This window comes from Cladophialophora bantiana (genome assembly GCF_000835475.1).
Source record: "Cladophialophora bantiana CBS 173.52 unplaced genomic scaffold supercont1.16, whole genome shotgun sequence".
NCBI lineage: Eukaryota > Fungi > Ascomycota > Eurotiomycetes > Chaetothyriales > Herpotrichiellaceae > Cladophialophora > Cladophialophora bantiana.
This window is the reverse complement of record NW_015971590.1, coordinates 261,475-285,724: the sequence shown is the minus strand read 5'-3', so window position 1 is coordinate 285,724 and position 24,250 is coordinate 261,475. Positions and strand designations below refer to the sequence as shown.

Below are 24,250 nucleotides of genomic sequence, written 5' to 3'. Positions count from 1 at the left end.
ATAGTGAAAGCAACATGGCTGCAGCCACGCAGGTCCAGGATATCATCCTGGGAAAAGAGCAAGTGATAAATGACGTTCCCAAAGTGATCAAGGAACTTCAATTTGGCGTCTTGTAGGATCGACTGTGGCGAGAGTTGGAGAAAGATTCTAATGTGTCTAGTTCTGATCAAGACATCATCAATCAGTCCGCCGTTGAACTCGTCGACCGCCGCTTATTCGATCTTGACAAGACACGTTCAGATGGAACACGTGCTATCGCTGAATATGGGCCCCTTGATAGGCGCATGGGAGTGTCGTCTAAGCAGAATACCTGCGAGACTTGCGGAAAACATCTACAAGAATGTAACGGACACTTTGGACATGTCCGACTGGTCCTCCCGGTTTATCATGTCGGATATTTCAGAAAAGTCATCCAGATTTTACAGAGCATTTGCAAGGCAGGCATTGTGTTCAAACACACCGGCACCAAGTACTGACCTTTTCAGGACTGTTCCTGCATTCTCCTCTCCGAAGTCGACCGCCGAAAATTCCTGAACGCGATCCGCAAATCACAGAATGATAGTCTGAAACAGACTGCTATTGTCAGACGGGTTGCGGACCAATGTAAAAAAACAAAGGTTTGCTTCGAGTGCGGAGCTGTCAATGGCTTGGTTCGGAAAGCTACGACGAATTCCCTCAAGATAACTCACGACAAGTTCAGGTCTTATAACGCCTCTACTTCGGCCAAAAAGGTTCCGCCGCCCGAGAAGGTAGCATTTGACAAATCCTTCGAGAGTGCAAAACTTGCAAATTCCGAACTCGAGAAGCATCTCAAGAAGGCAATGGACGACCTAACCCCTCTTCGAGCTTTCCGGTTGTTCCAACGAATCCGCCGCTCCGATCGTGAATTGCTCGGACTCTTCTCCGCGAGACCGGAATCTTTCCTTTGGACATATGTCCCTGCTCCTCCTGCGTGTATCCGACCATCGGTAGGACAAGAGGCTTCAAGCACAGAAGATGATATTACCGCGAAGCTAGGAGACATCGTTGCTGCGAATGATGCATTACGCGAAACCCTGGAGAAGGGGTTGCCCACCGTACAAATCATTGAGCATTGGGATTATTTGTCTTTGCAGCTGGCAATGTACATCAATAGTGACGTCCCTGGTCTTTCAAAAAGTGACTCTGGCAAGCAGATCAGAGGGTTCGTCCAACGTCTTAAAGGAAAGCAAGGACGCTTTCGAGGCAACCTTTCTGGCAAACGTGTCGATTTCTCTGCACGGACTGTCATTTCCCCTGACCCAAATCTGCGCATTGATGAGGTCGCAGTCCCTGTATTGGTGGCAAAGAACATGACCTACCCGGAAGTGGTCAATGAGCTCAATATTGACAAACTACGACAACGAGTGCGCAATGGGCCTGATGTCTGGCCGGGAGCCAACCATGTGATTAAGAAGGAAGGATTTAAAAATTCCCTGAAGTTCGGCAATCATCTCACAGCCAGTCATTTGAAAGAAGGCGATATCGTTGAACGCCATCTCGAAGACGGAGATGTGGTCCTATTCAACCGCCAGCCGTCACTGCACAAACTCAGCATCCTTAGCCATTTCGTCAAAGTTCGACCCCATCGGACGTTTCGGTTGAACGAATGTGTCTGCAACCCTTACAATGCCGATTTTGATGGGGATGAAATGAATCTCCACGTCCCTCAGACTGAAGAAGCTCGGACGGAAGCAATGCTTTTGATGGGTGTCAAGCACAACATCGTAACCCCTAAAAACGGCGAACCGATTATTTCGGCAATCCAAGACTTCATCACGGCGTCGTTCCTCCTGAGCAGCCTGGACCAATTCTTCGATAAAAAAACCTTTGTGACAATGTGTTGCGGGATGCTGGAACCTGAAACAAAGTTCGACCTTCCTCCACCTGCAATCATTAAGCCACAGACACTCTGGACAGGCAAGCAGGTTTTCAGTGTCTTGATGCGACCAAACAAGGAGTCGCATGTGAGGGTCAATCTTGATGCCGCTTGCCGAGATCACAACCAATACCACCCAGGCCTACACCGAGACCTTCAAGATGACAGTTTCTTATGTGTCCGCAACTCAGAAGTGCTTTGTGGCAGGATGGACAAGTCAACGGTTGGATCAGGAAAGAAAAACTCGATCTTCTACATTCTCTATCGTGACTTCGGACCGGACGCCGCCGCCCAGGGGATGAATCGTTTGTCTAAACTCTGCGCGAGGTGGCTGGGCAATCAAGGTTTCACTGTTGGCATCAGTGATGTAACTCCGCCCGAAAAACTCGTCAAGGAAAAGGCCGATATGATAGCCAAAGTATTCGACGAGTGTAGCTCTTTTGTCCGCGATTCAAAGGCAGGCAAGCTGAAACGAAAGGCGGGTTTGGACAACGCAGGCACTCTCGAGGCCGAGCAGATCCGGGTGTTGAGTACGGTTCGAACCAACATTGCCGGGATTTTGACCTCTCAGCTCAGCAAAAACAACACTCCAATGGTCATGGCAGTTTCGGGATCCAAAGGCTCAAATATCAATGTCGCTCAAATGGCGGCTCTGCTAGGACAACAAGATATTGAAGGAAAGCGTGTTGCCGATGGTTTTCAGGACCGTACCTTACCGCATTTCCTGAAGCATGAACGATCACCTCCCTCAAAAGGCTTTGTTTCGAATAGCTTCTTCAGCGGGCTACTACCTTACGAATTCTTGTTCCACGCTGTGGGTGGTCGAGTTGGCCTTGTGGACACTGCAGTCAAGACAGCAGAGACTGGTTACATGTCGAGACGACTGATGAAGTCTCTCGAAGATCTTTCTACTCACTATGATCGCACAGTCCGCAACTCGGCTTCCAACATCGTACAGTTTCGCTTCGGAGACGATGACCTCGATCCCGTCGACATGGAGGCAAGTGCGAAACCAGTTGATTTTGAACGCACCTATGCTCATGTTGAGGCGACCACATTCAATATGAAGGACCATGGTCTGAGAGATACCGAGATTTTTGGTGTCATGGAAGAAACTCTCTCGGCAAAGAGACGTCTGTTGACAAGACTCGGGCTCAATGGTGTTGAACATCGCTATGATACTGAGGACGACAGATTAGTCGACCAGCACGAAAGTAATCGAGCATTTTTACAGTCGATACATGATTTCGTCATGGCAAAATCCCAGGCTTTCAACGAAGCAAGGGCGAAGAAGAAACAGTTTGCTTTACCACCCTCTGCAACAGGTTCTAAAGGGAAACGAAAAGCTGCGGCTGGGCCGGACGAGGTGGGTGACGAAGAACCTGCGCCGAAACGACGTTCAGGCAAAAAAGGCGCCAATCCTACCGCATTGAAAGTTTCGAACAACCAAAAGCTCATTTCAACAGACGAGCATACGCTGACCAAACCGCCTCCATCTACAAAAGATCGTTTTGAGCTCACGTCTAAGCTTTCTAAAAAGACATTGCAAGCCTTTGTCAATCTCTGCTTGGAGAAATATGAGCGAGCTCGCGTGGAGCCTGGGCATGCGGTCGGGGCTGTCGGGGCACAGTCCATAGGAGAACCGGGAACCCAAATGACGCTGAAGACCTTTCACTTTGCTGGTGTTGCTGGTATGAGTTTGACCGCAGGTGTTCCTCGAATCAAGGAAATCATCAACGCCTCGAGGGAGATCAGTACGCCAGTCATCACTTGCCGACTGGAGCGCAGGAGAGATCTATCAATACCTGAAGGTCTTGCTCGTATCGTCAAAGGCCGAATTGAAAGCCTGTTTCTTGCAGACGTTACTTCCTGGATTGAAATACGCCACTCTTTGGATAAACCAAGCTGCATCTACCTCCAGATTTCAATGGATACGATTACCGAGCTCGGTTTAGATCTCACAATGGAGGATATCATAGTTGCCATCCAGAAACACCGACAACTCAAATCTGCCAAGCTGAGGATCCGGATTTCCAAGAAAGATGAGCTCAGAATCTCTACGGACTTCGCGATCAAGTCTGCCAAGAGAGGATTAGCGGCAAAGGTTGATGAAGAAGGTCAGAGTGAACGGCTTATTCGCCTTCAGACTCTCCGTCGCATACTGCCGCATGTACATGTTCTCGGCCATCCCCAAGCAACCAGGGCAGTGGTCATGGCGGAAGACGACCCACGATCAGATGAAATCAAGGCTATGCGGAGAGTCCTAGCGGAACAGGAGATGAAGACCGAGCAGCCACAATCAAGTACGGACGCGGAGGTCAAAGATGAGGCCTCGAGCGAAAAAGCCACGGCTCCCTCCAAAGTTAAAGTCGAAGAGCCGACAGCTTCCATCCCCCCCAGTTCCGTCCCTCAAAAAGACGCCGCTCCTGTCCAAATGCACAAAGTCATGGTCGAAGGCTACGGCCTTCGCTACTGTATGAACACCGAAGGCGTCGATCCCTACCATACCGAAACAAACTCCGTAATGGAAACCCTCCAGGTCCTCGGGATCGAAGCCGCTCGCTCCAAAATCATCACTGAGATCCAGGAAGTCACGAAAGGTTTGTCAATCGATCCGCGTCACATGTACCTGTTGGCCGATGTGATGACATACAAAGGCGAGGTGTTGGGCATCACGCGCTTCGGGTTAGCAAAAATGCGTGACTCCGTGCTACAGTTGGCCAGTTTCGAAAAGACGGCAGATCATGTCTTCGATGCCGGTGCCGCGGGCAAGGTGGACCGGATCGAGGGCGTCAGCGAGAGTGTGATTGTGGGCAAAACCATGGGCGTGGGCACCGGCAGTGTCGAGGTGGTGAGGTATTTGAATCTAAGTAGTGCCGACACCGGGGGCAAGACGGGAGGAGCGTTGGAAAAGAGAGTGTGTATTTTTGAGGAGAGTTGGGAGAGGGCGGTCAGGAAAGAGAAGAAGAGAAAGTGAGCACCGTGAGAAATCGATTCGATGTCAGTATCCCCTTTTTTAGGTGAAAAAGATGAATGGCTGTCGATACGATGATATGCAGTCGGAAAGCAACGTTGCGGTCTTTGCCAGATAGATACCCTTGGGGGGATTGGGACTCGTCACCATGAGTTCGAACAAAATATGTCGAAACATTGCTAGTGCAGCAGATAACTCTTGCAGCTGAATCAGAAGAACATAGAATGACGCGAAGTGCACGAAGAGTCCAACTGTAGTTGTTACAACCTTAGTCTTTTGTTCTTTCAAATGCCGGGCGTTTGATATGTACAGAGCCCGCCTCAAGCCTTTTCCCTCTCCTCTCCTAGCCTTGTCACATTGCTCACCCTCGACGCATCAACGCATTGCGCACTCCTAAGGTTACCGGTGTAGCTACCACAAAGCAGAGTCTTCTCCTTGGAAGTGGCTCTTCGCCGACAATCCGCAGCCTCCCACGTCTTATCCTAGCACAGCGCACGATGCGGCATCGAAGACTTAGAATCGTGTAAAGGCGTTTATTTAAATCCTGCCTCCCTCGCCCGCTGGTCCTCGAGTCTTGCGTAGAAGTTGTCCCTCGCTCGGACGCGGGGTAGGTGGTAGCCGTACCACCAGAGGTAGCCGAATGTTGTGCCGAGACCTATATATGTTTCCATCAGCCATATGCTCTGCGATGGTTTCTGGTCCAGGAGCCTCGTCTTCCTTCTCCAAGGATTCACAGGACTCAGATCGTTCGGGCGTAACGGAAGCGAAAGGTGATAATTGTTTGTGGGATCCATCTCTTGAAAATGTGAAAGACTAAACCGATACTGCAAGACCGGAGGAAAAGCTCGAAGGGTAGATCATACCGAGCGCAATGCTGATATCCAAAACGAGACCTCGTCGAAGCATCTGCACAAGTTACTCTTTGTTAGCTTTGCAGCTCCACATCAATTTCAAGGGCAATCCCAGATGTTTCGTTTCCTGTTAAAGGAGGATGTGTGCCGGAGAAGAGGGGGGCGAAGACGCACTCCTGTAATCGGTTTGATCGCCATGGTTCTGGTCTGGCTCTGCTCGAGCTCAGTTCTTCCTCTAAATGTTGGTAGGCCCCGACTCTGAGAGGCAATGCAAAGTGAGGGTGAAGTTGGGAGACGAATAAAAAGGGGAGGAGTAGAAAGGTAGCTAAGCAAAGTGGTGGTCTGATACAAGTAGCTTGTGAAGCTCCTTCAGATCCGCAGTCCAATTGAGATTCTAGGGCCCGAAAGCAGCCTTGGCAACTTATGTAATTCTCAGCCTCGTCGATTCACTTTCCCTCTTTGGTTCCTCTCGCAGTCGACTCCCTGCGCTGCCTTTCCCCATACCGGAAGAGAGTCGATCGCGGGCACAAGGTGATACAGAACTGAGATCGCAGACCAAAGCACGCTCTTTCCCTATCCTATATTTAAACTGTTGTTCTGAGAGTCCTGTGCAATGTTCACCCCTTCGCCGAAGAAGAAGATCCCATACCATCACCACCATATCATGCGACACAAACACCAGACCGTGCCCACCTCGGAACCAGCATTGCTAGCGCAAGAGGTGGTCGATGATTTATTGGTGCTGTCTATAAAGGCGATATGTGAAGAGGAGGCACAGAGGCAAGGCATCAAGAATCCGGTGATTGAGTCGGTGGCATTGGAATCCTTAGCAGCAGCCATGGACGAATGTAGGATACTTTATGTCACGGCAGCACGGCGCATACATGCTGACTTGCTTTGACAGTCATGCTCCAATTCCTTTCCAAGGTCCGACGCTCCATGACCGCAGCTCGGCGAACCTGTCCCATCGCCACCGATTTCGAGACCGCGATCGACGTTCTCGACATCCCTCGGCCCGACGACCAACTCGGCCATTATCAGACTCAACCCTCCATCAACCCTCCTTTACTACCGACGCCGCCTCCTGAAGATGAATTCCACAATCTCGTTGAACTTCCAGCATCATTCCTCGGTCCGGGCTTAGACGGCCACGGCAAGTTGAAGAAATTCTCCTTCTCAACCAAGGGATTGCCCGAGCTGCCCTCTGCACATACCTACAAGGATACACCCGTTTACCCAGAACGACAGTCTGATAGTAGGAAGATGAGAGAATTGGCGACCCAGGAAGGGAAACTTGGTGAGCAAGCATTGCGCAAGTTGGCCGGGGTCGTTAAATTGGATGCTGCTCATCCACTCGAAGTGGAGGGGATATCTTCCAGGCAGAAACCTTCCACGATCATTCGGCGCAAGAGGTGGAAGACCGCAGTTGATTTATCCGAAGAGGCAGTTTTTGAAGAAACCCTGCTCGACTTGCTTGCCAAAGAGCCTGGTGGGTTTGAGCTAGGACCGATTGTCAATTGCGAGAAGACATATCGAATGCCGGAAGAAGTGATGGTCAAGAGGCGGGCACCGACCAACAAGTCCACCTCGGAAAAGCGGAGCAGCTCAGGACTGGACGGAGGCGACGTGGTCATGCGACTTTGATTTCCAGCACCCTTGGTGCTTTTGCAGCGTTGGCGTTTGGGCGGTCTTCCAGATTGGATGGGATGAAGTTGCATATGATACCCCAGGCAGAACAAAATGGAATCACTTTTTGGGCCACAACGAGCTCCAATAGGTCGTAAAGAGATTTGCCGACGACTCGCTTTCAGAAGGCTTTGCTTCGCCGTGCACTGTCGGCTGTGGATTTGCCGGTGGTTTCCAAGCATGTTGACCTTCCCAGGCTGTTGTCTCGACATGGAACACCTTTCCACCCTTGACGCATCTATCATAAAACAAATCGTCAGCCCCTCGGAGAATCGTCACGTCTCACGTGTAGCAACGTACTTTCTAAACAGCCTCACGATGGGGAAACACTCCATCCTGGTGGTCCCGGTTTCGCTCGCCAGGGCCCTTTCATACTGCTGCTTGACCGTCGTGCAGCTGTACTGGACCAATTCCATCAACTCGCAATCCCGCTTGAGGTCGAAGTCCTGCGGCAGTTTGCGAGATCTTTCTTTGTAGTTGACGGTGTGCGAGCGGACGCGCTGGTCGAGTTCGGAAACGGGGAAAGGGTGTTCGGGCGGAGCCATTTTCTGAAGAACTTCCAACAGGATATTTCTTTCAATATCTTTCGATCATCGACGAACAATTTCACGCACGCGTGTCTATCATGGCGGCGTCGTCATGTCGGCAAGACAATATGGAGCTCGCCTCCTCGAAGAGGTAAAGGAAGAGACTCTCGAGCAGGTAAATAATTTCAGCATCAAGCGAATCTTTTTGCAAAGCTCCGCTTCACCTTCCCTCCCCCATATCACTCACAGCCTTGTACATACTTAAGCATTCAAGAGTCAAGACTTGCGATAACATACGTCAATGTCCTAATCATTGTCTTCTATTTCCTTACAGTTCCTAGCGGAGCTCAGATGCTCGATAGACCCTCGGCCAAGGTCTGTCCTGGGAGTTCCACAGCTGGACAGTCTGCTCGAATCACTCCGCTACCCAGCAGCTGAAAGAACGCCAGGAAATCCGCGATGGCGTTCCTCATCAACACCAACATCTCCAGCATTGGACAACAACAACAACAACAACAACAACAACAACAACAACAACAACAACGGCAGCAGCATCAACGAGGGAGAGCAGAGCGACAACGGGGAGATATCTCCCCGCAGACCTCCACTCCGGACGTTTACAGATCCAGCCAAACCGGCAACGATCGAACTCACAAGTCTCAAATCGGCCTCCGGCAAGACCTCTCTGCTCTCCTATCTCTGCGCCATATCGGTCCTTCCGAGAGATCTGGGCGGCAACGAGTCGACGACCGTGTACATCGACGCCGACGGACGGTTCTCGGCTACAAGGCTGGCTCAGATCATGCATCACTACATTCAACATCGTCTCCTCTGTATGGAAGCAGAAACTCCTTCTGCTGCTAATGCTACCCCTGCAGACTCGGAAAATATCCAACAAACCATCCGCTCATCCCTAGACCACGTACACGTCTTCCGGCCGCAGTCGTCGGGCCAACTGATCTCCATCCTCTCCTCTCTACACACCTATCTCCTCGACAGTTCGCGCCATCACAGTATGCATCGCCCACTGGGCCTCATCGTGCTCGACTCAGCGACCGCGTTCTACTGGCAGGACCGAGCCGACCAAGCCATGGCGAAGCTCGAATCAACGGCACCGGGCGCGACGAGAACGGCAACGGCCGCTGAAGGACGGTCACGAGCCGCAGAGACGATCGCGAAGCTCAAGGCCCTCCAGGAGAGGTTCGAATGTGCCGTACTCTTGAGCACCACCACCGCCTCCTCCACCTCCACCTCTTTTTCATCGCTGTCGGCGCGGACCCGGCATGAAACAATTACCGCCAATACCACCCCCGCGCCCTCGAATTTGGACACTCACATCATTTCCCCGTGGACGTCATACGCCACCCTCTCCCTATCGCTCGCGAGGACGCCCGTCTCGCAGTTTCCTCCGCAGATGGGCATCGAAGAGTGCTTGCGGGATCGGGATAGACGGCTCGAAGCCGTGCGGAGGGGGAGATTTGTAGCTACCTTCTTCGGCGGTGCGGCGCATGTGCATGCACGCCGGAGGGGCCAGAAGGAGGGCCAGAGCGAGGGTGGGAGAGGAGGAGGATGGGGGACAGGCGTGTTCGGGTTCCGGAGCACCGCAGACGGCGTGGAGATCGAGTGAGAGCGAGATTCGTTCGTCAGGTTTATTCCTTTCACATGCGCCCTCCCTCTTTCGGCCCGGGGAGGGCGACGTAAATAGGTGTTTTGCATCGAGTTTGCAAAAGACTCTCTCAAATAGCGTGATGAAGACTTCTTTTCAGGGAATATGCAGTCTTGCTGCTTCTGAAAAAAAGGTATGTAGACGCCTCTATTTCCGTTGCAAGCATTCCTTCCCATATATACATCTGCGTCATCTCGTCGTGATCTATGTATGAACAATGGTCTCATTGAAATTAACCATTCATTTCTTGTCCAGGCTGCCATGATATCGAGCGCCAACGTTGGCGCCATCTTTCCGTTGACATTCACATTCACACAGTCTTTCAATGAGAGTGGGTATACTCCTTGTCCCCGACCACTTCCCTGGCACACGCTTTTCTACACTCCTCGAAAACTCTCACTTGCCTCGCCACCTCCTCCAACCTACCGAGAACCTCCCTGTTTCCCTTTGCAAATCCATAAATTGCGTATGGAATCCTTGTCTCTTTGCAGAATTCCCGCACATATACCTGCGCTTTTCGAAGGTTATGTCTTGGGATCCTCGGGTATAAGTGGTGGACAGCCTGAAACTGTAATCCGCCGTGGATGAAGTCAAGCCAAGGCGCGCAATCGACATCCATGGTGGTTCGGAGCATCTTCTGCGGGAAGGATTCGTGCACGCCCATGTCGGTGGTGGACATGGCGAAGTGGGAAAGCGTGATTTGAACATGGAGCGGCGCTGTGACCATATGGCTGACCATGACAAATACGAAGCGGTCCCAAGCTGTCGGGATGGAGCAATACACAATTCCGTACCCGTACCAAGCCCAGAAGACGAATTGCCCCAAGATTTCTAGGTAGCGATGCCACCACGCAGGTCCCTTTTTGGGGGCTTGGCCCAGAAAGAGATATTCCCAAGAGAGACGGTAGAGATTGAAGCGGCCCAAGAGGAGAAGTGGGTAATATAACCAGTGCTGTTTCGCGATGGCCAATTTTGCAATGCTATCGAACTGCATGATTCGATCATAGTAACTGGAGCGCAATGACGAAAAAAACCGCGTGGAGACGGCAAAAAAGGGCATGTGCTCGATATCTGGATCATGTTCAGGCGAGTTTGTAACGATGTGGTGGACGTTATGATTGCGTTTCCACCAGCCAATAGACAAGCCACCCAGGAAGTCGGCGATGAAGATTCCAACACACGTGTCGACGTGGAAGTCGTGAGTGATGCCCATATGTCCGGCGTCATGGGCGGTAAAGACCAGCTGGTGCCAGAACATGCCGAGAAGGGCGCCAGAGAGGGCGTAGTGGGAGTAGTGGAGGGCGAGGAGAGACGACACGAAGAGGAGGATATAGCGGCAGCATTCAATCCCGTAGGCACCGTACGGGCAGTCGTAAAGACCGGCCGCTCGCATCTGAGCATCGAGTTCCCGGTATCTGGCGACAATCCGATCCTGCGAGTTGTAGTCTAATGACGGATATTTAAGGATGTCCGACGACTTTTCGGCCGAAAGCTTCATCTGAATGGGGTCAGTGTCGACGGTCGTCTGTTCATCTTCAGAAACTGAAGAAGTCGACGGTGAGGAAGTCAGTCGTTCTCGAGCATCGACGGGATCGAAGATGGGTGACGGAGGTGCAGTGCTGTTGCTGCAAGAGCTGAGAGCGCCATCCGTCTGGGAACCCGCGTCCTCTTCCTCCTCCACCCCGTTCTCATCTTGACCCTTGGTATATGGCCTGAAATGCCCACCCTGTATAGGAGGCAGAAAGTTGATCCATCTCCCCTCGATCCTCCCAATGCCGAACTTCAGCATGTGCGCCTGCGCCTCGAGGGAGTGAAGTGCCCGGATCTCATCGGTTCCATCTCTTCCGACCATGTGCAAGATGGACTTGTCACCGCCAGGGTGAAAGGGCAGCCAGGCATCAGCCTTGATCACCCGTCCATCGAGGATTATGATCTTTCGTCCCTCTGCAATCAGTCCCTCGATTTCTCGCCGTGACCAAAGGCGGTCCTTCGAGGAGGTCTCGGTGGTCATGGGGCGGTCGTACTGTGGTATGTCGATGTCGGTAAAGGGTTAAGATGCCATTGTGAGAGAGAGGGAGAGGGAGAGAGCAGTCGGTGAGTCGGAAGCTGTCTGATGATGGAGCTATTGTCACCACTGTGGTTGGAAGCTCGCCCCGCCCAAGTTTCCTTGAGGTCGCAGCCCCAAACAGCCCACTAGTCACGCCAGGCCCACAGGTTGTACATACAAGTAGAGCGACAGGTACCTCGTACCTCGTACTGAATATAGCTCCTCCGTCCTCCGTGCATAAACAACCCCTTCAGCTGCACCATCTCGCAACATTTATGCCTGGCAAATAGCAACGGTAAGTCGTTGTTGGAGCTGCTGTAAGATTCGGTGATGCATCTAGGCTGTTCCGAGAGTATTGCGGACGGGACCAGATCTCGGAAGCGGTGGTCAAATCCACGACTCCCAACGAGATGACCTCGCTTCGATCGTAGCATGAGACTGTCGTTTCTCAAAACAGCTATCAAGGGGGCCGTCGGCAAAGTCAGCGAGGATGTCACGCGTTGCAGTCTTGTATCAAGCCTGCGAGCTGCCGGTCATCAATGGTGTCCGCAAACCCCGGACTGATGGGCTGACATCGCCTACGTCCTTGAATCCATAAGGGAGATTGCGGTCATTACTGCAGAGCCAAGTCCAGACCCGAGGCGAGACGAGGGTTGGTGCTTTCCAGACACGGAGACTGGCCTTCTGGCCGCTATCGAGCGAGGCACCAACATTTTATGGGCGAACACGATTCTCTTTGCTTCACACCCGCCACAGACATCGTCCGCTCTTGACAAATACGCAGCTGAGGTGAAAGTGGTTGGTCAACCACCTCGATTCGTTCAGCAGTACGATGACAAAAATTACGTCAACCATCTCCTCCGCGATCATGATGGCTTTACCATGGACCGTAGATTCCGCATTGTCTCCCAGTCTTGAATCTTTGCTATATCCGATCGCTGCCAAACCGATCCGTGGTCGAGGAAGTCACGGGGTCAAGGTGTGCCGCAATCCGGCGCATCAGTCAGCACATTCATCCGCCTTGTTCAAAGAAAGCCCGGTCGCCATGCTCGAAGAATATCTCTGGGGCCAGAAAGCAACCGTCACCGTTATGCCACCATTCCAGGACCATCCAGCTTACTACGAGCTGCCACTCGTCGTGCGCTTCAACCACGAAGACGGCATTGCACCGTATAATGGCGTTGTGGTTGTGACGGCCAAATCAAGAGTCCTGACACCGCACGAGGAGGCTCAAAATCCGCGGTACCAAGAGACCAGCCAACAGTGCGAAGAGGTTGCGCGCTTGTTGCGGGTGACGGCGCCGATAAGAATCGACGTAAGCAGTTCACAGAGGCAAAGGATTCGGTGTTCGCCATCTTCGACGTCAATATGAAATCTAACATGACCGATCCAGGCCGGACCGGCCGCGAAGACCAGGCAAGTCTGACGGCAATGGCTGCCAGTGCGCTTGGATGGGACTATCCGGAGCTGTTGGCGAGGATGCTGAAGTCTGCTCGAACGCTGCAAGATCTGAGGTCCTTGGATATCTAACTCTACTTTATTGAACTAGTACTGCATCCTTGCTCAGCTTGCTTTTTTCTGTTTCATGGAAATCCTCGGAGCATATCCAAAAAAGAATGGGGCCGGCCTGTTTTGCACATGATAGCGTTTTGTCCAGCTCCGTTTCTGCAGAAGCAGGCACGCGATCCAGTCCTAATTGCTCACCCACGATCCTGTCCAGGCGCCTCAGGCCTTTCTTTCCCAAGATCCAAACCTGCGACGACCTCTCACTGATCCTACTTCGCGGGTGCACGTCCTTGCACTAGCCACGCTATACGCCGAACTCAAATGCAACAGTCCGCCTTCTAGCCAGTTTGGTGTCCCGATATCTCTCTCTCTATCTACGATCCGTCGTGATTTGGCATTGAGGTTGCTTGGACGTCATCACCGTCATCTCGATTCAGCGCCCACACCGGACAGAGCATGGATATAACAGGTGATTTGGAAAGCAGCTTCTTCGTTTACATTAGGAATGCATCTAGTCTTCCACAACAGCCCCTGCACCCAATTCACGCGAGATTCTAGAAAGGCATATAAACGATCACTACCCTGTATCCCTATGCCACTCACCCATCATGCTGATCTTCTTGCCTGCTTCCTCCCCTGAGGCATCTAGCCTGCGTCTCTTGCAGAATTCTCCGTCTCATGATGGTAGTCTCGATCAAGAGAGGGAGGTCCGGGGGCAGTCGTCGAGTCAAGTACTTCAGAGCCTGGTGGTGCGGAGTTATTGCCGGTGGAGGGCCTAGTGCTCCCACGCTCGGCGTCACGTCCGCGCCGGGAATGCATTGCAGGCGCCGCCTCGCTCGACACTACAGTATTCATATTGTTGCTTCGAGCCCTCTGTCGCGTCGGTTTTTTCTTTGCGGTACGATGCTGGTGGTAGCTTTCCTTTGCCGCCAGCGCCACCAGTTCGTCCGTGCGCTGTAAAAGACTGGTGTGAGGTCTCTCAATCCAGTGAACCACCTTCAACTGGTCGTACAACATCCGAAAGAGCCCAAATAAGACGGAACCGCACGCTGACATCATGGCAAGATACTTGGCAATCAAGACCTTTTTGGTCCCGGCCTGATGACGCAGAGTCTAGCGCAGAGAGCCACCCATCCCTACCCGGAGATCTAAGGCGACGCAAGGTTTCAACCGCACTGGTCACTTGGGACGGTTGCATTTTTGTCGCGAATGCGCTCGTCTGGGTGAGCTGGAAGTTTGAGTCTCGTGGGTAGACAGCAGGAAGCTCTGGCTGCAAAGCCATCGGTGCCACGTTCACATCTCGATTCTGTAGAATGGTAGAGATATGTATAAGGAGGTCGGAACCCCAGGCATAGGTGGAATAGAGAGTCGGCCACAGTTTGGATGCTGAAACCATCTGCAAGTGTGACTGCAACTTCCTCGCCGGTGTAGAGTGTCCGGTTCACTGGGAGGGGCGGTGTTGATGGGGACAGGGCAAAGCCGGGTCGGATTCCAGCGAGCTGGCCGACAGCACATCTGTCACTCTATTTGGAGCTCCACTGATCTCAGTTGGAAGGAACGGGGATCTCTGTATCCTAGTGGGGAGGCCCACAGGTAGAGAGTAGACGGGCGTCGGGGTCAAGTTCAGCGTATTAAAGGCGATGATGAGAAGCGCACCCGAAACCAATGTCATGACGGCGTAATGTGGACGAGGGCTGACCTGAAGAATAGAAGATGAATAGGGTCCTTCTTTCTGCTGTCGTGAAAAAGGCTTCACAAGGTGTGTCAAAAAAGAATGAGAGTGCGACACGAGGACTTCGATCGGACATTCTCAACGTGCTACTCAATACAACGCCTAGCCTCCTCGAAGGTAGCTAGACCGGATCTTCTATAATGCCATCGGAATGCCTTCAGTTGGTGGGGGCTTCGTGGAGACGGACAGGAAGGCGCAACGGCGCAGTAGTGAGGCCGTATGCATGGCGCACGATCGGATCAGTCTCGTAAGTCTCGATGCCGTCGAATTTCTGCAGCATGCGGACAATGACATAGCCCGCTTCCGTCAGTGCAAACTGCTGTCCAAGGCAAATACGAGGTCCGCCGTTGAATGGCAGGAATTCCCAGCCCGGCCGTCGCCCGATCCATCTGTCGGGCTTGAATTCTTCCACGTCCGGTCCCCAGATATCTGCCCTGTGATGCATGACATGGACCGAATAGTTGACCTCCGTCCCTTTTTTGACATAGATTGGCGAGTTACCGTCTGGACCTCCGCCGTGGGGGAGCGTGGTATCCCTTGTGGCGCGGCGACTGTTGAAGGGCACCGTGGAGAAGACTCGGAGCGTTTCGGACAGGACGTGTTGCAGATAGGCGCAACTTTTGAGAGTTTCAAAGGTGATGGCCTTGGGGTCTTCGTAAGTGCCAAAATCCTCCAATATGGTTTCGCGCAGCTTCTTGAAGACTTTGGGATGCCTGACCAATAAATAAAACGTGAATCCAAGTAGACCCGCAGTCGTATCACGACCGGCGAGGAGGATGTTCAGGAGTTGGCTTCGGAGCTCGATGGGGTCCCGTGTCTGTTGTACAAGCTCCTTCAAGAAGATGTACTTCTCCTTCTTCTGGCCCTTTTCCAGGTTGTGTTCGTTCAGTGACGAGAGGTCGGTGGTCAGAGCAAGATTGACGTAGTAGTCAGCAAATCTATGAACCTCCTTGCAGTTCTCGTAGAAGTGCTTGGGGCTGTAAAGCCAATACATCTCTGCCAATCGCCCACGGACGCCGAGAGCCATAGTGCCGCCATCAAAGCAGGATGCGAATGATGTCCAGTCCAGCTCACCAGGTTTCCTAGTCTTTTGAGTATAACCCGGCAACGCCGCGAGTTGCGAGTCCACGCTCTGGCCGAACAGAAATTCGGTGGCAGAGTCAAGCGTCAAACGGAAGAAGAGTGGGGACAGATCAACTTGACCAGTCCAGCCATTTTCTGTGGCGAGATGTCTAAACATGTCCTGAACATGGACTTCTTCCAGTTGCAAATCGGCGACTTGTTGGCGCGCGAACTGGGGGCGGAGAAGAGCACGAGAATGTTCCCTACAAATGCGTCAACCGAGCTTGCAACATTTGCGCTCATGGAGGAATGTAAACTGACCATGCCTTGCCGTCACTGGTGAAGATGCCATTGCCCAGCATGGGGAAGAAATTCCCACGACGCTGTTCTCCAATCTCGAAGTCATTGAACTGAGTTGCCAGTATAGCCTGGATGTTTTTGGGATCCGAGGTCACGTAGCCCATGGTTCCCAACATATTTTGTGCCCATGTTGCCCTTTTTCCGGTCCTGTTATTGTACACGTCTAGAAAGTAGCTGGGAACAACATTGTTCTTGTCAGCCTGAATGATTTCCCAGACCAAGTCAGTGCCAAACGGCCAACGGTAAGGGCGCTCCCAGGCTGGTTGACATCCAAGCTCTTTGGCTTTTCGAGCGTGGTAGCGCTTTGCAAGGAAAGAAGCTACTAAGAAATAGACGATTGATACTCCGAGCAGGCCGAGGCCCAGTGTGAGGTAGTGGTTCATTTTCGATCAGAAGCCAGTCCGAACGAGAGCGACACAGCTGGGTTCCAATGGAGCACCCGAGTTATTGAAGAAATAACAAAGGGAGACCAAAGTGTCGAGATGTCAGCATTTAAAAGGATAATGGGTGATACCGTGCACATGGGTTCAGTTCGCCTGATGGCTTAGGAGGGGAGGCGATGCCGGTCACCGCGCTTGTAACGGCTTTCACCTTGGCTTATACCGCCATGTAACAGCTCGTACTCGACGCTCTTCACCTGCCAAGTACGGCGTCGTCCTCCTCCTGTCAGATGTGTAATATTCTCGCGTACACATGATCTTAGACGTGAGAGGCCAGTTCCTTTACCAGGGATGCGAAGGACAGGACCGCACATTGCCCAATTGGGGTTGAACGTTGCTTGCGTGGAGAAGGGCAGGGAGCGCAGGGAGCCCCAGGTCGGTGCCAGGGTGGTCTGGATGATCTGAGTGGTCTGAAGGCCTTGGTCCGTACCGGGTACTTTTGGGTCTCCCAAAGTGGTTTACACACCCCACAGACATTAGCAAGGGTCAGCGAGGGTTGGGACATGAATTGATGACTATTCCCCGCCTCCGAGCGAGCTCGGCCTCTCTAACCATGCTGTTATTGGAGGGACCTTAGATTCGGGAGCATCAGTTAGACCGACTCGACGACGGCCTCTAGCAATGAATTTGCCCTTCCAAGCGACTTAGAACACTTAGGTCGAGAGGTGTGAAAGTCAGGAGACTCGTTGCTCCGCGTCCGTGATTGAGGGGTCAATACGCGATACGAAGTAGGATACGAGTTGGAATGATCCAAGGGTCAGGGAGGGTGTACCAAGTAGCCGAAAATCTGCCAACCTTGCAGACTTTCCTCGGTCTTCGCACCAGAAGGAGGGACCTTGTTGGAGTGAGACAGCGGGCCTGAATCGCCATCTGGTCGTATCATTTGGAGGAAGGAAGTTGCTAGTCATTTTGGTGGATGCTGACGCGCCAGGTCTTGTCCCCGCATTTGAACGCATTCAGATCGAGACATCTTTGCATTACGCGGCTGCGAAGCCCGTGGGAAACCCGCCGCCCAGATGAGCCTATAACTTGAAGCACTTTGGAAACGATGTTTCAGGCCCTCCGTGGCGGGTGCTCGGACTCTCAATAGCCATCTTGCAATTTCTTCAATGGGAAAGCCGGTATCGACACTGTTCTCGAGCGCGTCAGCCCGTATCTATCCGTCGCGAGTCACACAAGCTAAAATAATCCTGCAAAGAGAATCTGCTCAAAGTAATGGATGTTATTGTCCAATATTTCGACTGGGTATCTGATTATTTCATTGTTGGTCCAGAGTTCTCCCTGTAACATAGTGTACACCTTTTTGACATGACGGATTTTGCGCAAAGTGGAGGATCTAGTAAAACGGGTAGGAAGCAATGCCCAAAACTATGAGGACACACAGGTGGGAGAGAATCATTCCTTGACAAAGTTCTCGAGATCTGGTCCGAGGAGGTTAGCATGGCGGCAAGCCTGTCCTGGTATATCGACTGACCTTCAAGCCACTTGACGTATTCTTTCTGTTCCTTGTAGTCGAGGTACTCTGGAAGGAAACTGGCCAGTTCCTCATCAATCCCCCTCTCTTCCAGATACTGGTGGAGCATCTGCTGGAGTTCGGGATCCAGATCCTCGACCGGTGGACCCGCGTAAAGGCTGCGCGCTTCTGAAGCGTCTTTGGTATTCTGTGCCTCGAGGAGGGAGTCTTTGGGGAAGAAGGAGACGTTTTCGATCTCAATGGTACCATCTTGGGCAACAGCTCGAATTTCGATGGCCTTGTTGCCGGGCTTGGTTATTGTAATGGTCATATGAGCAGGGTATGCAGGCGTGACATTGGCCACGTCGTCGGCTTCTTCTCCGCCTTCAGCTCTATCGGCCGGCGCAATGCTGTCCTCAGGCATGACGTCGACCTTTCCGCCTTTTGCACCAGGTTGATTGATACCTCTTTTTCGCACCTCAAAGTCCGGTTCGTCTGAAAGAGCGCCATCTTCATCCAGGGCATCGAACTCATCTTCGGCTGGGTACTCGGAAAGGTCGGAGACGCTCAATTGGATCTTGATCCTGGTTGCTGTTAGTCTCCGCAGCCTCCCATCGATATACTCTCACTTTTCGTTGCCAAAATCTCTCGTTAGGAGAATCTCATGTGAGCCAGGCTTGTCTTGGACCTTGAAAGGGCTGTTCTCGAGGAATTCATTGATGGCGGCCAGTCTGTCATCGCCCTGCGATTGGAGCTCGAGCATTCGTTCGTTGTTGAGTTTCGCAACTAGGGCCTCATCCGCTAGGACTTGCATTAGCAAATTTCAGCCCGTAGTCGAATATGCTTACATGGGCCAGCTGGTTCCCTTCGGACAATCGAAGTTGAGAATGCGGGATATGATGGTTTCATCGCCGACTGCCATTGCGGTCGACGAGTTGCGAATCTCGTGATGGACGACACGGAGCGAGTTGCGGGTTGGCGCAGGAAGCTTTTGGGCAATGCCCGGCTAAGCATCCTTATTGAAAACATGTTGAGGACAGAAAAATGCAGCTGAGTTTGAAGATGGAGAGGGAGAAAAGAATCGTAAACGAAAGATGCAAGTACATAGGAGATGAAGCAGGTCGAGAAAGTCTCTGGAGCATAAATTTTGGACACGAGTCATGACATCACGTGGGAATAGTTCACACGAGTCAATGCCAAAAGGGAGCGCACCAGGAGGGTCTTTAGGCTCGCTACTCTGTCTGATGCCTCCATCTAACTCTCCCCCATTAATGACAGAGCATTGAAAACAGTTGCTCTGTGCACTTGTCGGAGAGCATTGAGTACACCGATCTTTAGCGTGAACTCGCCATGTCCAGCTTAGGATGCCCGGAGTGAAGTCCCAACAGGCGGAAGTCGATATTCCCATGGTAGGATCCGCATCAATCTCCCTTCGTTTTGTCCTCCGAGCTTTTTCAATTTTGGCCACTACCTCCTTCTCCTCCTGGCAGCCAATGCTCTCTGGTGGTGAAGGAACCCAAAGAGCCTCTACACCTCGGGGACACTCCCCATATGAGGCAAGCATTGAATTCAAGACATCTGAGCCCTCGACGGCTCACCTGTCCAAAAGCCTCCGCAGCCGCGGTGGACAGGTGCCATGTTCATTGATGTTTTCTCTGGCTTCAATTTGACCGAATTGGAGGCTGTCGAAATTCATCAAGGCATGGCGAATGATGGTCCTGGCCGGTGGACTGTTTATGCTCGAAATCCGCCAGAGAAGGGTGTGGTGTAGTTGATTCGAACACTCCTCTACCTTGGCGGAAGCTGTGTCGCCCGGGGAGACCTCGATGGCACTGGCATAGGAGGAATAGAACAGTCCAGGAAGATCTGGTCAAGCTGATAGTGCGGAGGACGCGCTTCCTCCTATGAAAGGCCTTTGGGTGGGAAGCTTGAAGGTTTGATGTCGCCCGACTTAACAACACGAACAAAGTCCAACGTGTTCAATCCACCCCACTCTCCGGCCCATCTCTCGACTTTCGACCGGCTTTCTTCGTTTCGAAGTTCAGGAATCCAGAATCCCGCGCAAAATTCACGATTTTCAACTTCCTTTCGCCGGGTGATTTTCTCCTCCAGCTTGGTAGGTGGTCTTCCAGGTCGACGCTGTTGTTTGGCCTCGGCCAATTCTTCATCCTCACGGTCGATAAAGCTGGTGATCAGTGTGAGATCTCGGCTTCGAACTTTACACGACCCACGTACCTCTGCGTCAGTACTTGCATTTCTTCGTCTGTCAACGGGCCTGTAGATCCTTCTAGAGCAGACTTGAACCATGCCACCCGATCGACTACGATAATCAGAATTCAATCTATAGGGCCCTTCAACATCGCGCAGAAAGTCTTACCATAGACCTGATTTGCTCTTGCTGCTGCATCCATCAGCCGAGCCAACTTCTCTTCCCTTGCCCCAGCTCGTCGGAGCCTCTTTGCATCCCGACTATTCTCATGGAGAGCATTGGGCCTTCCTCCTCGCTTCTTGGATATCTGCTTCTGGACCTTATTTAGAGAGCGAGCCATGTTGATCGGCCGATGATAGAGTAGCAAAACAATGGTGTCTGAATTTCCCCGTGGAATTTTTGTGACGCTGGAAAAAAATGGTGGCGGCCGGCAAAACGTCGGGACATGCAGCGAGGCTCCAAACGCGTCAATGCAACTCGCGGCGCGTGGTTCGGCGGGCGCTTGCCTCGCCAGCTCAAGGTACCGGGTATGCGATGCAAAGCTCCTCCCCCAACACCTTTAGAGATCAACCATCAAGAATACACCCGATGGCTCTGGGAAGTCCATTCTCACCTATATCACCGCTCACTCCCTACAATTACCGCTCCTTTATTCTTCCCTCGTTCCACCTTAACTTGCCGGCATCGACTGTAAACAAGCGGTGAGCATTAGCGGTGGTGCAAAGATGGGCATTAAAGGTATGTAAATTGACTCTCTGTTGCAGGTAACACTGACGTTCTCAGGTCTCTTGCCTGTGCTCAAGTCCATCCAAAAGCACTGCACTCTCAAAAAATTCTCTGGACAGACCATTGGAGTTGACGCATATGGATGGCTACACCGAGGCGTGGTGGGCTGCGCTTTCGCCCTTGCCCTAGACAAACCGACTACTGTCCACATCGATTTCGTGCTGAGCCGAGTCCGGATGCTGCTTGACTTCGGAATCACCCCTTATCTAGTCTTTGACGGAGACAATCTGCCCAGTAAGGCGGGGACAAATGCTGCCAGGCGGAAGAAAAGAGAAGAGAGCAGGGCATTGGGTCTAGAACTGCATAAGGCCGGGAAAACCACTCAAGCGCAACAAGAATTTCAGAAAGCCATCGACGTGACCCCGCTTATGGCTCGACAATTGATTGAGGAGCTGAAGAAGCTCAATGTCCAATATATCGTTGCACCGTACGAAGCTGATGCACAGTTGGTTTATTTGGAACAAAAGGGTATCATTAATGGGATTCTGGCCGAAGATTCGGATATGCTTGTTTTTGGTGCCCAGCGGCTATTGACGAAGCTCAACCAATATGGCGAGTTGGTTGAGATTGAACGGTCAGACTTCCCCATGTGCAAAGACATCTCTCTTGCTGGCTGGACCGACTCGATGTTCCGACGGATGGCTATTCTCAGCGGCTGCGACTATCTGCCCAATATTGGCAAGTTGGGTCTGAAGACAGCTCATGGCCTTGTTCGCAAGTATACCCACATCGAGAAGATCCTTCGGATTGTCCAATTGGAGGGGAAGTTGATTGTACCGAATGGCTACTTGGAGCAATTTCGACATGCAGAGCTGACCTTTCTACACCACCGTGTTTTCTGTCCAATCGCACAAAAAATGGTGTTCCTGAACGACCTTGGTCCAGGAATGTCAGATTCAGACATGCCGTATCTGGGGCCTTATGTGGAACCTGTCACAGCTCTTGGTGTCGCATATGGTGATCTAGATCCGTTTTCGAAGAGACCCATTCAGCTTAATAGCAAGTCTTTGGTTCGCCCGGCTCTTGGAGAGCGCAGGAGCCAGAGCTACGCGTCTGCACCAGAGCTGAAGCCGAAGAAACCGATAGAGACATTTTTCAAGCCTCAACGACAACCACTCGCCGAATTAGATCCCAACAGCCTGACTCCTTCTCCGTCGCAACAACGACTACTAGCACGCAATCAAAATGCCTCTTGGGAACCCAGACTGGTCTCTTCTGCTCCTGCCTCGAGGCGAACTACCACAATATCGGCTGCGCTCGCAAGTACGACAGACCGCACGGTCTTCCTGGCTAGAGCGTCGACAACGTCGACTTTCCAGTCGACAAAGCGACAACGACTGTGCTCAGACTCAATGGACCCTTCGCCAACCCGAGAGGTGAAGCAAAGCCCATTTTTCACCGCCAAGGGTGAAGAGGCCAGTCCTTTAGCCCAGAAGATTCGCAAGAGCAAGAAAAGTGTAAAGTCTAAATTCGAAGTCTTCTCGGACCATTGCGATGGAGAAATGCTGCTTGAGCCTGAAATCCAGCAGGCGGCGAGTCCTGACAAAGGAGCGGTGACGAGGAACTCGACGCAGGCAAAGCAGCGTTTACCCCAAGGCCCTGAATCGCATGTATCGATACCACAATCGTCGCCCGTAGCCAAATCCTCAATGCAGCCTTCACTATCAGACACAACTCACTCAGGCGGTACCGAGGCTGTAAGAGAGATCAGCCAGGACGATGATCCCGACACCTTTGAGGATCTACTCGAATATCATGTCCGGAAACAGAACGAATCATTGATGAAAACGTTTGCTTTCCAACCTCAAGAGAGCCAAACCTCTACCATGCGGTCGCCGGGTCCCATGGGCTCGAGGCAGACGACATCCTCCTCTCAGTCAGAAATCCAGCTGCGTGCACCTAGAAAGGGGCCTAGACCTAGAGACATCCAGTCATTTGGCCAGAAAGTGGATCTGCAAAAGACCTTCGAACATCAACCATTAGAGGTTCAACAGTCAGCGTTGAGGTCGCTGAACCAGCAAAGCTCTTGTGGGGCATCATCTCCGACTTTAACCCGCCGGATTGAAAGATCAGGGGCAGAGAGGAACGGCTGCATCTCAACAGCCGGTTGGCGAAACGAAGCACGTGGTAGCGAGGATGCGATTATACCGAACAGCGAGGATGAAAACTCGGAGGCGGGCTCACCAGCACAGAAGCCCCAGTTTGACCTCAGTTCATTTGCATTTGTATCGGCATGATTGATTTGTTGTTGGGTTTTAGCGGCATTCTGTATGGCGTTTGCTTTGTTTCTAGAGATGCACTGCGCCGCGATGTGGAAGGTTTGGATTGGGCGTAGGAGACTGGGTATTGGGCAGAAACGACGAGCTAGAATGTCGACGACTATTGGTTAGAACTGTTCAGGGTCTTGGGGCTCCTGATTTAATGACTGCAATAGATGTACTCCGTTCCGAGTGCTCCGCAGATAACTGAGCCCTTGGTATCAATAATGAACGGAAAGCAAGAAGAACCCACGTTCCGAGTCAACCACAAGTTCGGGTCGGACAAAGAGACGGTGAAGACGAGTAGGAGGAAGCTACGTCATAAGGCTGCCAGGCAGAAAATAAGCATCAGTCGGCGGGAGCCTAAACTAAAAAAGGTAAAACCAAAACACAGGCTAGCCTCGTCACTCAAGTATCCGGGTTGGCCCAGCCCTGCCACATTTTGTTACAACTGCGCTTTTTCCTGCCACCACATTAATTTCTAACAATTCACTCACAACTCAACAAAAGAATCCCAACCTCACGGATTTCAGATATGGCAAACCACTGAAGTCCAATCACAGCCATGGCAAATCCACTCTCAAAATATCACCAGGACTAAATCAAGCTACGCCTCTCTTCCCTCTCTTCTTTCCTCTTCCTCTTCATCTGTTTCCCTCTGCCAGAAGAAAACCCAGGCAGCTAACCGTTCTGTTTTTCAGAGCCATCATACTCCTCGACCTTCTGTTAACTTCAATACCCTTCGACCGTCGCTACCACACACCAATACCGCCTACACCACGAGTAGACTTCCCTC

The 24,250-nt window shown here is 52.0% G+C and overlaps 10 protein-coding genes across 10 annotated transcripts; 5 read left to right on the top strand and 5 right to left on the bottom strand.

Moving 5' to 3' along the window:
• Positions 1 to 14: 14 nt before the first annotated feature.
• Z519_09686 (uncharacterized protein) lies at positions 15 to 4,874 on the top strand (the record flags this gene model as incomplete). The annotated part of the gene is made up of 3 exons (XM_016767407.1): positions 15 to 112; positions 161 to 446; positions 486 to 4,874. 3 exons carry the CDS (start codon positions 15 to 17, stop codon positions 4,872 to 4,874), a joined length of 4,773 nt encoding a protein of 1,590 aa, XP_016616199.1.
• Positions 4,875 to 6,335: 1,461 nt separating this feature from the next.
• Positions 6,336 to 7,366, top strand: Z519_09685 (uncharacterized protein; the record flags this gene model as incomplete). The annotated part of the gene is made up of 2 exons (XM_016767406.1): positions 6,336 to 6,570; positions 6,627 to 7,366. The coding sequence occupies 2 exons, from the start codon at positions 6,336 to 6,338 to the stop codon at positions 7,364 to 7,366; spliced, it is 975 nt and encodes a 324-aa protein (XP_016616198.1).
• A 102-nt stretch (positions 7,367 to 7,468) lies between these two features.
• Positions 7,469 to 7,953, bottom strand: Z519_09684 (uncharacterized protein; the record flags this gene model as incomplete). Its single annotated transcript, XM_016767405.1, has 2 exons — positions 7,469 to 7,646; positions 7,709 to 7,953. The coding sequence occupies 2 exons, from the start codon at positions 7,951 to 7,953 to the stop codon at positions 7,469 to 7,471; spliced, it is 423 nt and encodes a 140-aa protein (XP_016616197.1).
• A 94-nt stretch (positions 7,954 to 8,047) lies between these two features.
• Z519_09683 (uncharacterized protein) lies at positions 8,048 to 9,562 on the top strand (the record flags this gene model as incomplete). The annotated part of the gene is made up of 2 exons (XM_016767404.1): positions 8,048 to 8,110; positions 8,270 to 9,562. 2 exons carry the CDS (start codon positions 8,048 to 8,050, stop codon positions 9,560 to 9,562), a joined length of 1,356 nt encoding a protein of 451 aa, XP_016616196.1.
• Positions 9,563 to 9,923: 361 nt separating this feature from the next.
• Positions 9,924 to 11,612, bottom strand: Z519_09682 (uncharacterized protein; the record flags this gene model as incomplete). The annotated part of the gene is made up of 1 exon (XM_016767403.1): positions 9,924 to 11,612. The coding sequence occupies one exon, from the start codon at positions 11,610 to 11,612 to the stop codon at positions 9,924 to 9,926; it is 1,689 nt and encodes a 562-aa protein (XP_016616195.1).
• A 907-nt stretch (positions 11,613 to 12,519) lies between these two features.
• Positions 12,520 to 13,178, top strand: Z519_09681 (uncharacterized protein; the record flags this gene model as incomplete). The annotated part of the gene is made up of 2 exons (XM_016767402.1): positions 12,520 to 12,921; positions 12,972 to 13,178. 2 exons carry the CDS (start codon positions 12,520 to 12,522, stop codon positions 13,176 to 13,178), a joined length of 609 nt encoding a protein of 202 aa, XP_016616194.1.
• A 1,865-nt stretch (positions 13,179 to 15,043) lies between these two features.
• Positions 15,044 to 16,691, bottom strand: Z519_09680 (uncharacterized protein; the record flags this gene model as incomplete). Its single annotated transcript, XM_016767401.1, has 2 exons — positions 15,044 to 16,211; positions 16,270 to 16,691. 2 exons carry the CDS (start codon positions 16,689 to 16,691, stop codon positions 15,044 to 15,046), a joined length of 1,590 nt encoding a protein of 529 aa, XP_016616193.1.
• Positions 16,692 to 18,143: 1,452 nt separating this feature from the next.
• Z519_09679 (uncharacterized protein) lies at positions 18,144 to 19,230 on the bottom strand (the record flags this gene model as incomplete). The annotated part of the gene is made up of 4 exons (XM_016767400.1): positions 18,144 to 18,169; positions 18,223 to 18,785; positions 18,831 to 19,002; positions 19,050 to 19,230. 4 exons carry the CDS (start codon positions 19,228 to 19,230, stop codon positions 18,144 to 18,146), a joined length of 942 nt encoding a protein of 313 aa, XP_016616192.1.
• An 873-nt stretch (positions 19,231 to 20,103) lies between these two features.
• Positions 20,104 to 20,750, bottom strand: Z519_09678 (uncharacterized protein; the record flags this gene model as incomplete). Its single annotated transcript, XM_016767399.1, has 3 exons — positions 20,104 to 20,386; positions 20,437 to 20,521; positions 20,579 to 20,750. The coding sequence occupies 3 exons, from the start codon at positions 20,748 to 20,750 to the stop codon at positions 20,104 to 20,106; spliced, it is 540 nt and encodes a 179-aa protein (XP_016616191.1).
• A 385-nt stretch (positions 20,751 to 21,135) lies between these two features.
• Positions 21,136 to 23,433, top strand: Z519_09677 (uncharacterized protein; the record flags this gene model as incomplete). The annotated part of the gene is made up of 2 exons (XM_016767398.1): positions 21,136 to 21,148; positions 21,194 to 23,433. 2 exons carry the CDS (start codon positions 21,136 to 21,138, stop codon positions 23,431 to 23,433), a joined length of 2,253 nt encoding a protein of 750 aa, XP_016616190.1.
• Between the last annotated feature and the right edge of the window lie 817 nt (positions 23,434 to 24,250).